We start from the raw sequence: 14,977 nt of genomic DNA, 5'->3' as shown, positions 1-14,977 counted from the left end.
TCTAAAGGATATCACCACATGGGCTCAGAAACACTTCAGAAAACCACTGTCGCTAAATACAGTTTGTCGCCACATCTGTAAGTGCAAGTTAAAGCTCTACTATGCAAAGTGAAAGCCATTTATCATCAACATCCAGAAATGCCACTGGCTTCTCTGGGTCCGAGATCATTTAAGATGGACTGATGCAAAGTGGAAACGTGTTCTGTGGTCTGACGAGTCAATATTTCAAATTGTTTTTGGAAATATTCAACATCGTGTCATCCAGACCAAAGGGGAAGCGAACCATCCAGACTGCTATCAACGCAAAGTTCAAAAGTCAGCCTCTGTGATGGTATGGGGGTGCATTAGTGCCCAAGGCATGGGTAACTTACTCAACTGTGAAGGCACATACAGGTTTTGGAACAACATATGCTGCCATCTAAGTGCCCTCTTTTTCATGGACGCCCCAGCTTATTTCAGCAAGACAATGCCAAGCCACATTCAGCACGTGTTACAACAGCGTGGCTTTGTAAAAAGAGTGCGGGTACTTTCCTGGCCTGCCTGCAGTCCAGACCTGTCTCCCATAGAAAATGTGTGGCGCATTATGAAGCGTAAAATATGACAGTGGAGACCCCGGACTGTTGAACGACTGAAGCGCTACATTAAACAAAAATTGGAAAGAATTCCACTTTCAAAGCTTCAACAATTAGTTTCCTCAGTTTCCAAACGTTTATTGAGTGTTGTTAAATGAAAAGGTGATGTAACACAGTGGTGAACATGCCCTTTCCCAACTACTTTGGCACGTCTTGCAGCCATGAAATTCTAAGTTAACTATTATTTGCAAAAAAATAAATAAAGTTTATGAGTTTGAACATCAAATATCTTGTCTTTGTAGTGCATTCAATTGAATATGGGTTAAAAAGGATTTGCAAATCATTGTATTATGTTTATATTTACATCTAACAGAATTTCCCAACTCATATGGAAACGGATTTTGTATCATATTGTAATGGTATGCACTGTAATAACCCAGGACGTTCATATAGTGAGGCACACATACTAACCCCTGTTCCACCCACCGTGCTGCCCTTGTATTCTTTCACTTTCACAAATTCCTCAGTAAAATCCCCAAAACGTCACCGTGGATGTTTTAAGTCTGTTTAGCTGATTGGAGAGCGAGCTTGCGCAGCTCGTGTGTCCATGACCATGGCTTCTGTTTTGTTTGATCAGCCGTTTTACTGCCGTGTTACAGACACCGTTTGGAAACAATTAAGGTATGTAAATAAACATTTCATAAATATTTCTGTGTAAATAACTAATTTCACAACATATACCTGTGCGACTTACACTTCAGTGCGACTTATATATGGAACATTCTTATTTACTGGTCAAATCTGGTGGGTGTGGCTTATATACCGGTGCGATTTATATATTAAGAAAGAAAAAATAAAGTACTTTATTGATGCTTATCATTTAAAAGACTTTTGTGGGCCACATAAAATGTCTAAATCCGGCCATTGGGCCCTGGGTTTGAGACCCATGGTGTTGCGTACGAACAATCATCTCCTGCGTGGATTGTACTCACATCTGAGGCTGGTCCTTTGTCAGCTCCCGGGCAGGAGAAGGTGACAAACTCATGGCAGCGTTTGTGCACCACAAAACAGCAGACTGGCAAGAGAAAAAGAAGAGTTAGCACTGATTGAGTCATCCTTTCACTCCTCTTAGTGTTGGCACACAGCAGACATTTCCCAGGAAAAGCACATGAAGGAATGCGCCTGGGGGAAATCTACCAGCAAATACTACCAATACATATAAACAACAAGCATTTATTTCTCTTATGTATTCTAGTTTCATAACAATGCAAATGACTAGTTTTATTACAACACACTCCTGAGTCAGGTTGTTTTCTTTTTTCCCAGTTATATACACTACATTTCTGATTACGAGCCGCTACTTTTTTCCTACAGTTTTAACCCTGCGGCTCATAAGACTGTAAAAAAGTTCACTCACTGCAGGCACTGTATTTAGTGCTTTCAACCGGAAGTAGAAGTGCTGTTCAGTCTTCTAGCCGTCCCTAGCATTTCTACTCCTATGGATTCTACGTTCATCATTCCAAGCAACGTTTGTAAGTTTTACAATACAACTAAAACAATTCTTACTTACTAAAGTTTCCCATATGTGATGTAAAATTGGTTTCATCTTTGGATCATTTTAAATGTTAAAAGATTTGTAATTATATGCAGTGTGTTTTATTTTCCGTCTAAATTGAAAGTACAAATGCCCATAAATTACGAACAATAAACTGCAACATTTTTTTCTACACTTTGAAACCCGCGGTTTATAAAACGGTGAATCAAATTTATGGATTTGTCTTTACTGACAACCATAAAGCAGATAGCTAAAAAAAAAAAAAATAGACTGAGAAAAGTGTGTTATTGGTTGTGGTATGACACCCTATTTTGAACAAGTTCACTTTTAACCCGTGGCGAAGTTTGTAGAGTGGCCGTGCCAGCAATCTTAGGGTTACTGGTTCAATCCCCACCTTCTACCATCCTCGTCACGTCCGTTGTGTCCTTGAGCAAGACACTTTACCCTTGCTCCTGATGGGTCTTTGTTAGGGCCTTGCATGGCAGCTGCCGCCATCAGTGTGTGAATGTGTGTGTGTGAATGGGTGAATGTGGAAATAGGGTCGGAGCGCTTTCAGTTCCTTAAAAAAAAGGTAAAAAGGCGCTATACAAGTTCAACCAATTTACCAATTCTAATATTTGCAACTACATGCAGTGTATGCATTTTTTCTGTCAAATTTTTAAGTATAAATACCCATAAATTCCGAACAATAAACTGACACTTTTTCCTTGGCTTTGTACACTGCAGCTTTTAAAATGGTGCAGCAAATCTATGGATTTTTCATTAGTAACGGGCATAATACAGATAATTTTCAAAAAAACAAAAAACAAAGACACTGAAAAAAGTGTGTTATTGTTTGTGCTGTAACACCATCTTTTGAACAAGTTCACTTTCAACCGCAAGTAGAAGTGTTGTTCCGTCTTCTAGCCGTCCATAGCTTTCCTACTCGTATGGATTCTTTGTTGATCAATCCAAGCAACGTTTGTAAGTTTTACAATATAACTAAAACAATTATCACTTACAAAAGCGTCCCATGCATGATGTAAAATTGGTTTCATTACTGGATAGTTTTCAAGTTGAAAAGATTTGCAATTATACTGTATGTATTTTTTCTGTCAAAATTGAAAGTACAAATATCAATCAATCAATGTTTATTTATATAGCCCTATATCCCAAGTGTCTCAAAGGGAAAATACTGGTGAATTCCGAACAGTAAACTGCTATTTTTTTTTCCTACGCTTTGAATCCTGCGGCATATAAAAAGGTGCAGCAAATGTATGGGTTTTTATGTACTGACGCCATAATACAGATAGTTTTTAAAAAACTAACAAACAAACTACGACACTGAAAAAGTGTGTTTATGCTTTGTGCTATGACACCATTTTTTGAACAAGTTCACTCACTGCAGGGAATATATTTAGTGTTTTCAGCCGGAAGTAGAACTGTGGTTCAGTCGTTTAGTCGTCTGTAGCTTTTTACTCGTATGGACTCTTCGTTCATTACTTTAATCAACATTTGTAAGTTTTACAATATAACTAAAACAATTCTCACATACTAAAGCGTCCCATGTGTGATGTAAAATTGGTTTCATTATTCGATCATTTTAAAGTTTAAAAGATTTGCAATTGCATGCAGTGTGTGTATTTTTTCTGTCAAAAATGAAAGTGCAAACACCCGTAAATTCCGAACAATAAACTGCTACTTTTTTTCCAACGATTTGAACACTGCGGATTATAAAACAAAACAGCAAATTTATTATTGTTTCTTTACTAACGGCCATAATGCAGATAGTTTAAAAAAACCCAAACATAAACACAGACACTGAAAAAGTGTTCATCTCTTCAAGCAACGCTTGTACGTTTTACAATAATAACTAAAACAATTATTACTCACCAAATCATCTCGTGTGTGATGTGTGTAGGTGTGTTTTCATGCATATTTGTACGTGCTATCGTAAAGTAATGAAGCGAGCATCGTTACCTCATATGCTAACATGTTTACGTGTGTCAGTATTATTTCACACTGAACTAAAAGGAACATAATTAACTAACTGCACTGTATAGGTAGGCCTGGGCCAATATTCCATAAGACAATTAACCAACAATAAGATAAAATGAAGTTAGTAAGTTTTCCAGCGTGGGTAGATGGCCATGTGCATGCTTCAGGAGCATTCACTCTTTTGCATCGGTTTCTGCGGCTGCAGGCGTTTGTACTACAAATTAACGGCATAAATGATAACCGCTGTAAAACTCCAAAGTACCGTCATTCTTAACTGCACTTATACGGACGAACTGACTGGAGCTAGTTTGCTAGTTAGCTTGAATTCTAACACGTAAACAACAGACATTAATGTATTTTCCCATTACCAAATTTAAACAAGCCAGATACAGTATTCATCAAACAAAGGATATTGATGTTGCAACTGTAATATTCCTGTCAAGATCGGGTCGCATGATAATGCGGGGTTTGTTCTCCCAGGATGCAAAAGGACGAATCCGGACACAACTTGCAGGTAAGGACTTGATTTAATAATAAATCAACACAAAACAGGTACAAAACAGAAAACAGACCGAATGGATAAGGTGCCGTGCGCACCGGAAGCTAAGGCTATAACTTAGCACTAACTGGGGCTAGGAGACAAGCAAAAACTTACGTAGCAGACATGTTATGCAAATAAAGAAGCCAGACCGACTGACTGGAAAAAACAGGCTTAAATAATGTCAGTGATTACAAAAATGTGCGCATCCGGAACACAAGCGACAGGTGAAAATAATAAGTAGCTATAGTAACCAACTCAGAGGTGCACAAACAGGAACCGAAGGAGTCTTAAACAGAAAATAACAAAAAACATGATCCAGACCACAAATCATTACAATTCTATCCATCCATTTTCTACCGTTTGTCCCTTTCAGGGTTGCGGAGGGTGCCACAGCCTATCTCAGCTGCATTTGAGCGGTAGGCGGGGTACACCCTGGTTGTCCATGGTAATTGGGATTTGTTACATATTATGTAAAAATATAATATATCAGTATATATACACAGTGTATACTGTATATATAATGTGTAAATATTACATATATGTTGTAATTTATATTGCTACTATGGTATATGTTTTTTGTCTACTTAATACCTTTTGTGTTCGCCCTGTTTTTGTGCCCTTGTGTGCACGATCCTTTCCATCCTCATCTTTTCGATTCTTTGTAACTGGGCTACTGTGTGGAACAATTTTCCTTGCGGATCAATGAAGTTTGTCTAAGTCGAAGTCTAAGTGATGTTTTTGCAACTTGACAAGTTGAAACAGACAAAACAGACTTTTCAACAGGAAGTGAACTCGCGTCACGCAACATAAACCGTAAGTGAAACAACTGATCGTTTTAATAATAATAATTGCTTTTTAGATGCATCGATGAATTTATTGTCAATAAAGTAAATGCAGACAGTTTTAAAACTTGACCGACCACTTCCTTTATTTTAAGGCACTTCTGCACACATTTCTATTAATTTAATAAATGTGATGGGAATTTCTTGTTACAAATGCACTCTTTTTTTTAGATTTGCAAGTGATAAACACTTATTCAGTGAAAGGAACAGAAATGTAAAACTGAATCAATATACATAAAATATGATAATCGAATTTTAATCGAATTGTAGCTCCTGAATCACCTATATTGATCACCCTTTACAATTTATAATAGGAGATAAACATATTTAAACACACAAATAAAAACAAATATGGCTCTTATGAAGCCAGAATAATATTTCATGTTTCCCCTGCCAATAAAGAAGATTATGTCTATTCATTTTAGTTGTTAAAAAAATACAACTTGGTTCAAAGATTTGTGTGTAAAAGTACTTCAACAATTCTATTGCTTTTGGTTGTGATTTTTATTCTAGTGCTAAATTTTGCTTACAGACAGTATATTTTATTTGTACAATTTGTTTGTGTTGAATGTTAAAATGAAGGAGAAATACAAGTTGATTGTGTGAATGCTCCGAAACATTCACTCACATACTTTTCGACACCAAAATTAATCTATTTTTTTTCTGCTCTAGATTTTGCGCTATACCTTCCACGTTTCATCGGATTCAAACCGTTCCAACTTCAAACTGTTCAGCCTATTCAGGAATCATGGGCTTGCCCTTGAAAAATTTTAAAAATTCCCAGATTTCCCATAATTCCAGGTTTTCCAGGACAGTTCCCCTATTCAAAATGAATTGGCCTTTTTTCAAACTACCACCATTCCAACATTTTTCAACCTATTCAAACCATTCCACCTTAAACATATTCTACTCATCCTTGAAATTCAAATGATAATTTTTCAGGGTTAAAAAAATTCCAGGAATTCGCAGAATTCCTTTTTTTTTCAAACCCTTTTTTGACCCTTTTTTCTGGCGACCACTCCTTCCACATTTTGCAACCCACTACATTCGTTCCACCGTCAAGTCATTCCTCTTATTCAGGACAAAAAAAAAAGTGATTTTTGTAACTGGAAAAATTCCCAGTTTTCCCGAACTTCCTGTAATTCCTTAATCCCATTTCTCAATTAAAAATGTTACTACCACAACATTTCCTGACCGTTTGGAAAAATTCCAACACGAACCATTTCAAATCATTCAGAACATTCAAGTCTTAAAACAGTTCCCAAAAAATTCCCACTTTTCCCGAAATTCCCATTGAAATAAACAAGACATTTTTGAAAGTTCCACAATTACCACATTTTTCATCCGATTGAAACCGTTCCAACTCCAAAATATTAAGCCTGTTGAGGAATTGTGTGCGCTCCTTCAAAAATTATATTAAAAAAAAAATTACTGATTTCCTAGAATTCTCAGTTTTAGGCACATTTTCCCCATTCAAAATGAATTATCCATTTTTCAAACTTTCACAATTCCCACATTTTTCAACCGACCATTCCACCTTCAAACATTCAACTCATCCTGGAAATTCAAACAACCATTTTTCCATGTTCAATGAATTTCTAGGAATTCCAGGTTTTTTTTCTAACTTTATTTCCAATCTCCTTTCGGATTTTTTAACCCATTTTAACCGTTCCACTTTCAAAACATTCCTCTTAGTCAGGACAAAAAAACAAGTTGGTTTAAGAACTTGAAAAATTCACGCTTTCCCTGAAATTCGGTAATACCATTTTTCAATTAAAAAACTGTTACTACTTGAACGTTTCTTGACTGATTTTAAACTATTCGAACACCAAACAATTCAGCTCATTCAGATCATTCAAGTCTGTTAACATTTTCCAAAACATTCCCGCTTTTCCCGAAATTCCCAAATTTCCATGATATTCCCAAATTTCCATTAATTTCCATTGAAAAGAAAGGAACATTTTCAAACTTCCACAATTTCAACATTTTTCTTCCGATTCAAACCCTTCCAACTCTAAAATATTCAGCCTGTTCAGGAGTTGTGTGCTCTACTTCAACAATTATAAAAAAATTCCTAAATTTCCTAGAATTCCCAGTTTTAGGCACATTTTCCCAATTCAAAATGAATGATCCATTTTTCAAACATCCACAATTCCCACATTTTTCAACCAATTCATACCATTCCACATTGAACATATTCAATTCATCCTGCACATTCAAACTATTTTTCCACGTTCAACAAATTTCCAGGAAATCCTGGAGTTTTTTCGAACCTTGATTCCAATCTTTTTTAGTGTGACGACTCGTTTCACATTTTTCATTCCATTTCAGCTGTTCCACTGTCAAAATATTCGTCTTAGTCAGGACAAAAAAATTATCTGGTTTAAGAACTAAAAAAATTCCCGCTTTTCCCGAAATTTCATAATACAGTTTCTAAATTTAAAAAACTGTTACTACTTCAACATTTCTTGACCGATTTAAACAATTCAAACACCAAACATTCAGCTCATTGAGGACATTCATGCTTCTAATATATATATTTTTTTAAGTCCCGCTTTTCCCGAAATTCACAAAATTCCAGGACGTTAACATTGAAATGAATGGGACATTTTGCACAATTCCCACATTTTCAACCGATTCAAACCATTCCAACATAAACGCATTCCATTTATCCTGGACATTCAAATGATCTTTTCCCAAAGAAATTACCTTTTTTTCAAACCCTATGTTGACCCTTTTTTCTGGTGACAACTCTTACCACAAATTTCAACCCACTTCAACCATTCCACCATCAAATCATTCCTCTTAATCAGGACAAAAAACTAAGTGTCTTTTATGAACTGGAAAAATTCCCGGTTTTCCCGAAATTCCTTAATACCACCTCTAAATAAAAAAAATTTAGTACTTCGTTATTTGCCGACCGTTTTGGAAAAATTCCACCACCAACCATTTCAACTCAATCAGATCATTCAAGTCTTTTAACATTTTCTCCAAAAATCCCGCTTTTCCCCGAATTCCCATGAAATTCCCTTTGAAAAGAATGGGACATTTTTCAAGTTTCACAATTCCCACATTTTTCCTCCGATTTAAACTCTTCCAACTCCAAAATGTTCAGGCCTGTTCCCTTTCAACAATTATTTGAAAAATTCCCGGATTTCCTAAAATTCCCAGTTTTTAGGGACATTTTCCTCATTCAAAATTAATTGTGCATCTTTCAAATTTCCACAATTCCCACATTCTTTGGGGCGGCATGGCGTAGTGGGTAGAGTGGCCGGCCAAAACCTGAGGTTTGCAGGTCCGCTTCCCACCTATTGACATCCAAAAAAATCGCTGCCGTAGTGTCCTTGGGCAGGACACCTCACCCTTGCCCCCGGTGCCGCTCACACTGGTGAATGAATGATAGGTGGTGGTCGGAGGGGTCGTAGGCGCAAACTGGCAGCCACGCTTCCGTCAGTCTACCCCAGGGCAGCTGTGGCTACGGATGTAGCTTACCACCACCAGGTGTGAATGAATGTTGAGTCCAACATCTCTGTGAGCGCTTTGAGTGTTTAGAAAAGCGCGATATAAATCTAAGTTATTCTTCAACCGATTCGGATTATTCTACCTTCAACTCATCCTGGATATTCAAACAACCATTTTTTCACATTCGATGAATTTCCGGGAATTCCTGTATTTGTTCTAACCTTATTTCCAATATTTTTTAGTGCGACGACTCCTTTCACATGTTTTAACCCATTTCGACCGTTCCACTATCAAAACATTTCTCTTAGTCAGGACAATAAAATTAGGCGGTTAAAGAACTTGAACAATTCTCGCTTTTCCCAACATTCCAAAATACTATTTTTTATTTAAAAAACTGTTACTACTTCAACATTTCTTGACTGATTTAAAGAATTCCAACACCAAACAATTCAGGTCAATCAGAACATTCAAGTCTTTTAAAATTTTCCAAAACATTCCCACTTCTCCAGAAATCCTCAAATATCCATGAAATTCCCATTGAAAAGAATGGCACATTTTTCCAAGTTTCACAATTCCCACATTTTTCATCTGATTCAAACCCTTCCAACTGCAAAATAGTCAGCCTGTTCAAAATTGTCTGCTCTCCTTCAACAATTTTAAAACATTTCCGGATTTCCAAGAATTCCAGTTTTCAGGGACATTTTCCCCATTCAAAATGAATTGTCCGTTTTTTTAAACTTTCACATTTCGCACATTTTTCAACCGATTCAGACCATTCCACCTTCAACACATTAAACTCATCCTGAACATTCAAACTAACACATTCCCAAGTTCCAAACCAAATTCTAGTTTTCCTGAGGCAACATTCAAACTATTCTTACATTCAGTCAGCATTTCAGTTCAACTTCAGCATTCACACACAATTCCTTCAGGTGTTGCCTCATCTGGTTGCATTTAAAAGAACACATTTCTATTATTATTATTATTATGTATTGTCATTATTGTTGTGGTTCATTTGGTCTCAAATAAATAAATGGCAATAATATTGTTTATCGGCAATAATTTGTAGGTCAATATATGGTGCAGCAAAATGTGTTATCAGCCCAGACCTGTGTGTAGGAGGCATCTTGACAATATTGTGTACCTCAGTGTCTTATTAATGCCCACACACTTATTGTCAGTCCTTTGTCAGCCACAATGTTACACAACAACCACTTCCTTATGCTGCACTACTTGACTGTTAGAAACGTCTCCATTAACTTTTTTTTTTAAATATATATATATATATATATATATATATATATATATATATATATATATATATATATATATATATATATATATATATATATATATATATATATATATATACCATATTGTAAATCCTAGACAAAGGCTTGGACTTTGTCAGCAAGTGTGCACATGTTGACAGAAACGCACAAAAGCCTGCAATCCCAGTTTGACTTCCCATGAAGAGAAGGACCGACTAATAAACTCAAACTTAACAATCCCTCTCAATGACTGCACCTCAAGGTTTATTACTTGGACTTTCAGGTGAGTACACCACATGGTACTCACATCCAAATAGCAGGCGGTAAACACCATGTGCAAACTATAAAAGTGTGCGTGCTATCAGTGGGTGTGTGATCTACTAAGACTGTGTGTACAATTCATAACAAGAGCATAAGTGGTGCAGACTGGCTAATTAAAATTAGTTTTTAGTGTTGTACCAGAATTTAATGCCCATGGAAACACTCATTTCCCTCTACTCGGAGGTGTTTAGTGTTAACTTAGGGGAGCAGCTCCACACAGTGTATACTATTAGCTGCTAGCTTGTCGTTCGGGGAATTTTTCCACTATCAGCCAGAGAGGCGACCAAATATTTGTTCATGAAAATCCGCCAACGTTGATCAGGGGCCGATGGATCGGCACCTCCCTAGATTAAAGAACTAAACATGTTTTGTAGCAGGTAACTAAAGTAAACACAATCGGACATTTTCGTAAAGCATATCTTCTTAAATGTATTTAATCAATTGTGACCATTTTTTTTTTTGCCATATCGAATAATAATAACTAGCTAATACAATTAGTCAATTAATTGATAAGATAGTCAAAAAGTCGGGTTAGTCGATTAATCAGTAAGATAGTAAACGAGTCTGATTAGTTGACCAATCGTTAAGATAGTCTACTATTCCGGTTAGTTGATTAATCATCAAGATAGTCGACTAGTCCGATAATGTGATTTTTAAGACAGTCCACTAGTCCGATTAGTCGATTAATCTTAAAATAGCCGACTAGTCTGATTATTCGATTAATCGTTAAGGTAGTCGACTAAACTGGTTAGTCAATTTAATGTTAAGATAGTCGACTAATTAATGGTTAAGTCGAAAAGTTCAATTAGTTGATTCATCGTTAAGAAGTCCAGTAGTATTGTCAGGCTTACCCCTGACAGTTTGTTTGTGTTTTAGTTTTTATCCTCTGGATTTGTCTTGGTTTCCTCTGTGTGTTTAGTATTTCCTGTTTTTAGTTCCTGCCAGCGCTCTTATTTTGTCTGTTTCCTGTTTTTTCCCCTGTGCGCTGTTTTCCCCTCAGGTGCGGCTGATTGGCACCTGGCCACACCTGGTGTCAATCAGCACGCTTCTATTTGAGTCTGTTTTTGTCCTCCAGTCAGTTGCTAGGTTATTGTCATGTCGTTGCCACATGTCGCTCTTGTCATTGCTACCTGTCGTGTCGTGTCGTATCATATCGTGTCAATGCAGCGTTGCGGTAAGCTATATTCGATAGTGGTTTGCAGCTTATTGTCTTTTGTTCCCTGCTTCCAAGTTTTTTTTGTACTACACGTTACGACTTAAATGAAAAATGGGTTGTACTTGTATAGCACTTTTCTACCTTCAGAGTACTCAAAGCGCTTTGATACTACTTCCACATTTACCCATTCACACACACATTCACACACTGATGGAGGGAGCTGCCATGCAAGGCGCAAAGCAGCACCCATCAGGAGCAAGGGTGAAGTGTCTTGCTCAGGACACAACGGACGTGACGAGGTTGGTACTAAGTGGGGATTGAACCAGGGACCCTCGGGTTGTGCACGACCACTCTACCACTGCGCCACGCCGTCCCCTTCTGTTTTCATGCTCGCTACCCGCTAGCTTCCACGCTAGACCCTTTTGTTTTTGCTAACTTCCATGCTAAGCTCCTTTTATTTTGTAGCTCCCATGCTAGCTCCCCTAGTTTGTTATCCGCCTTGTGTGCACTTTTGGTTGTACCTCTTTGGTTTGTTCTTGTCCTAATATTTTCATTAAATCATGTTTTCCTGATCAATGCCTGCCTCCTTCTCTGCATCTTGGGGTTCGTCACCAACTAACTCTGACAAGTATGATTAGTCAATTTATCTTAAAATAGTCAACTAGTCCATTAATCGTTGGGATAGTCGACTAGTCTGATTATTCAATTAATCCTTAAAATAGTCAACTAATATGGTTAGTCAAGTTAACGCTAAGATAGGCGACTAGTCCGATAAGTCGATTAATCGTTAAGATAGTCGACAAATCCAATTAGTTGATTAATCATTAAGATAGTCAAAGAGTCAGATTAGTTGATTAATCGTTAAGATAGTCTCCTATTCCAGTTAGCCGATTAATCAAAAAATATTCAAATAGTCCATTTATCATGAGGATAGTCGACTACTCCGATTATACGATTAATCGTAGATAGTCGACTAATACGGTTAGTCAATTTAACACTAAAACAGGCAACTAGTCTGATTAGTTGATTAATCGTTAAGATAGTTGACGAGTGTGATTAGTTGATTCCTTCCTTGATCTTTCCTTAGTTGTATTTCCTTACACTTCGAAGGCATATTTTAATAATAAGGATTAGCTTATATATTGATATGGTTTTGTTGCCCAGGCCTACAATCACTTAGTTTTATTTTGCCTTTTACAAAAATGACCAGAGAAAGTAAACAATAATGAACACATCCTGCTCCTTTTGGGACATGTTGAGTAGTGCAGGTGTAAACAAGTGTGACTTCATTTGACAACAAACTGGACTATCACCACCATTTTGTCCACATGATGAGAGGGAATATTAATCACACAAAGTGTTTCTCTTCATCCGGCGCACGCACGTACGCGTCATGTGCGCCTCAATGGTGCTCCACTCCCACGCCATATCCTCCTCTTTGGTCACACCGCCCCCTCGCTGACATGATACAAGCGCCACCCACTCACAGCGGCAGGTAGGGATGAAGCCGTGTGCACATATTGCCTCCCGGCAACTGCTCCTTTGGAGGAGCGCGCCTGCCAAGTCCGTTACCAAAACACAAACGCATCGTTCCGCTAAAATAGAATGATGTGACGAAACCAGCCTTGGGCCAAAACAAACAAAATCTTTTGATATGAACACAAGGTAGGAGAAATATGGCATGTGCTGTTATTCCTTCATCACACGCTACAGCAAATTAGTGTATTTTAACCATAGGGCTGCCAAAACATATCGGTTCCTCAGCTGTATCGGTACTTAAGTGCAATACACTTTTCCACCACCTGTGGCAGTAGTAATAATATCAAACAAACAGAAGAAGTCTGGAGCTAAAGCCATAGAGAAGTTTCTCAAGTGCAAAAATTATGACTACAGTGGTAAAGATTGCATTTTTATTTACACTTTAATTTTAGTGACAGTTTATTTAAGAAACTTATATTACATGTATTAATTTATTATCAAAATTTTAGAAGAAAACATTTTTCCATGTATTAGCTATTTTAGAAGAAAATTATAAATGTTAATATATTAGCTGCACCGGACTATAAGTCGCTGCTGTATACGTTGTGAAATGAGTTATCTACACATAAATATTCTGTAAATGTTTATTTACACACCTTAAATGTTTCCAAACGGTGTCTGTAACGCGGCAGTAAAATGGCGGGTAAAACAAAACAGAAGTCACGAGATGCGCAAGCTCACTCTCCAATCAGCTAAACACACTCAATAACTCTACGGTGATGTTTTGGTGAATTTACTGAGGAATTTGTGAAACTGAAAAAATACTGATAAATAATAATGATAAATGAGTTGTACTTGTATAGCGCTTTTCTACCTTCAAGGTACTCAAAGCACTTTGACACTACTTCCACATTTACCCATTCACACACACATTCACACACTAATAGAGGGAGCTGCCATGCAAGGCGCTAACCATCACCCATCAGGAGCAAGGGTGAAGTGTCTTGCTCAGGACACAACGGACGTGACGAGGTTGGTACTAGGTGGAAATTGAACCAGGGACCCTCGGGTTGCACACAGCCACTCTCCCCACTGCGCCACGCCGTCCCAAATACAAAAGAAATGCCATTGTAACTTAATAGTACTAACACAGACGCTCGTAAATGTGTTAGTATATAATTACATAACGATAGCACGTACAAATATGCATGAAAACACTCCTAAAGACATCACACATGGGGACACTTTAGTAATTAAGTATTGTTTTAGTTATATTGTAAAACTTGCAATTGTTGCTTGGAGTGATGAATGAAGAATCCATACGAGTAGAAAGGTTATGGACGGCTGGAAGACGGACCAGCACTTCTGCTTCCAGTTGAGAGCACTAAATGGGAAGACAATATATATATATATATATACATATATATCCATCCATCCATTTTCTACCGCTTATTCCCTTTTGGGGTCGCGGGGGGCGCTGGCGCCTATCTCAGCTACAATCGGGCGGAAGGCGGGGTACACCCTGGACAAGTCGCCAACTCATCGCAGGGCCAACACAGATAGACAGACAACATTCACACTCACATTCACACACTAGGGCCAATTTAGTGTTGCCAATCAACCTATCCAAAGGTGCATGTTTTTGGAAGTGGGAGGAAGCCGGAGTACCCGGAGAGAACCCACGCATTGACGGGGAGAACATGCAAACTCCACACAGGAAGATCCCGAGCCCGAGCCTGGATTTGAACCCAGGACTGCAGGAACTTCGTATTGTGAGGCAGACGCACTAACCCCTCTGCCA

General features: G+C 37.6%; 1 protein-coding gene across 3 annotated transcripts in view; it reads right to left on the bottom strand.

The window, feature by feature from the left end:
• Positions 1-14,977, bottom strand: part of prkcbb (protein kinase C, beta b) — a 282,346-nt gene that overhangs the window by 171,489 nt on the left and 95,880 nt on the right. For all 3 annotated transcript variants that reach the window (XM_061905882.1, XM_061905881.1, XM_061905884.1), the window contains exon 3: positions 1,565-1,647. In XM_061905882.1, coding sequence (XP_061761866.1) covers positions 1,565-1,647 — 83 coding nt within the window. The remainder of the gene's footprint in view (positions 1-1,564; positions 1,648-14,977) is intronic.

Source organism: Nerophis ophidion, linkage group LG07, assembly GCF_033978795.1.
Source record: "Nerophis ophidion isolate RoL-2023_Sa linkage group LG07, RoL_Noph_v1.0, whole genome shotgun sequence".
Lineage (NCBI taxonomy): Eukaryota > Metazoa > Chordata > Actinopteri > Syngnathiformes > Syngnathidae > Nerophis > Nerophis ophidion.
The sequence above is the reverse complement of the archived record's forward strand: the minus strand, read 5'-3'. Positions and strand labels throughout refer to the sequence as shown.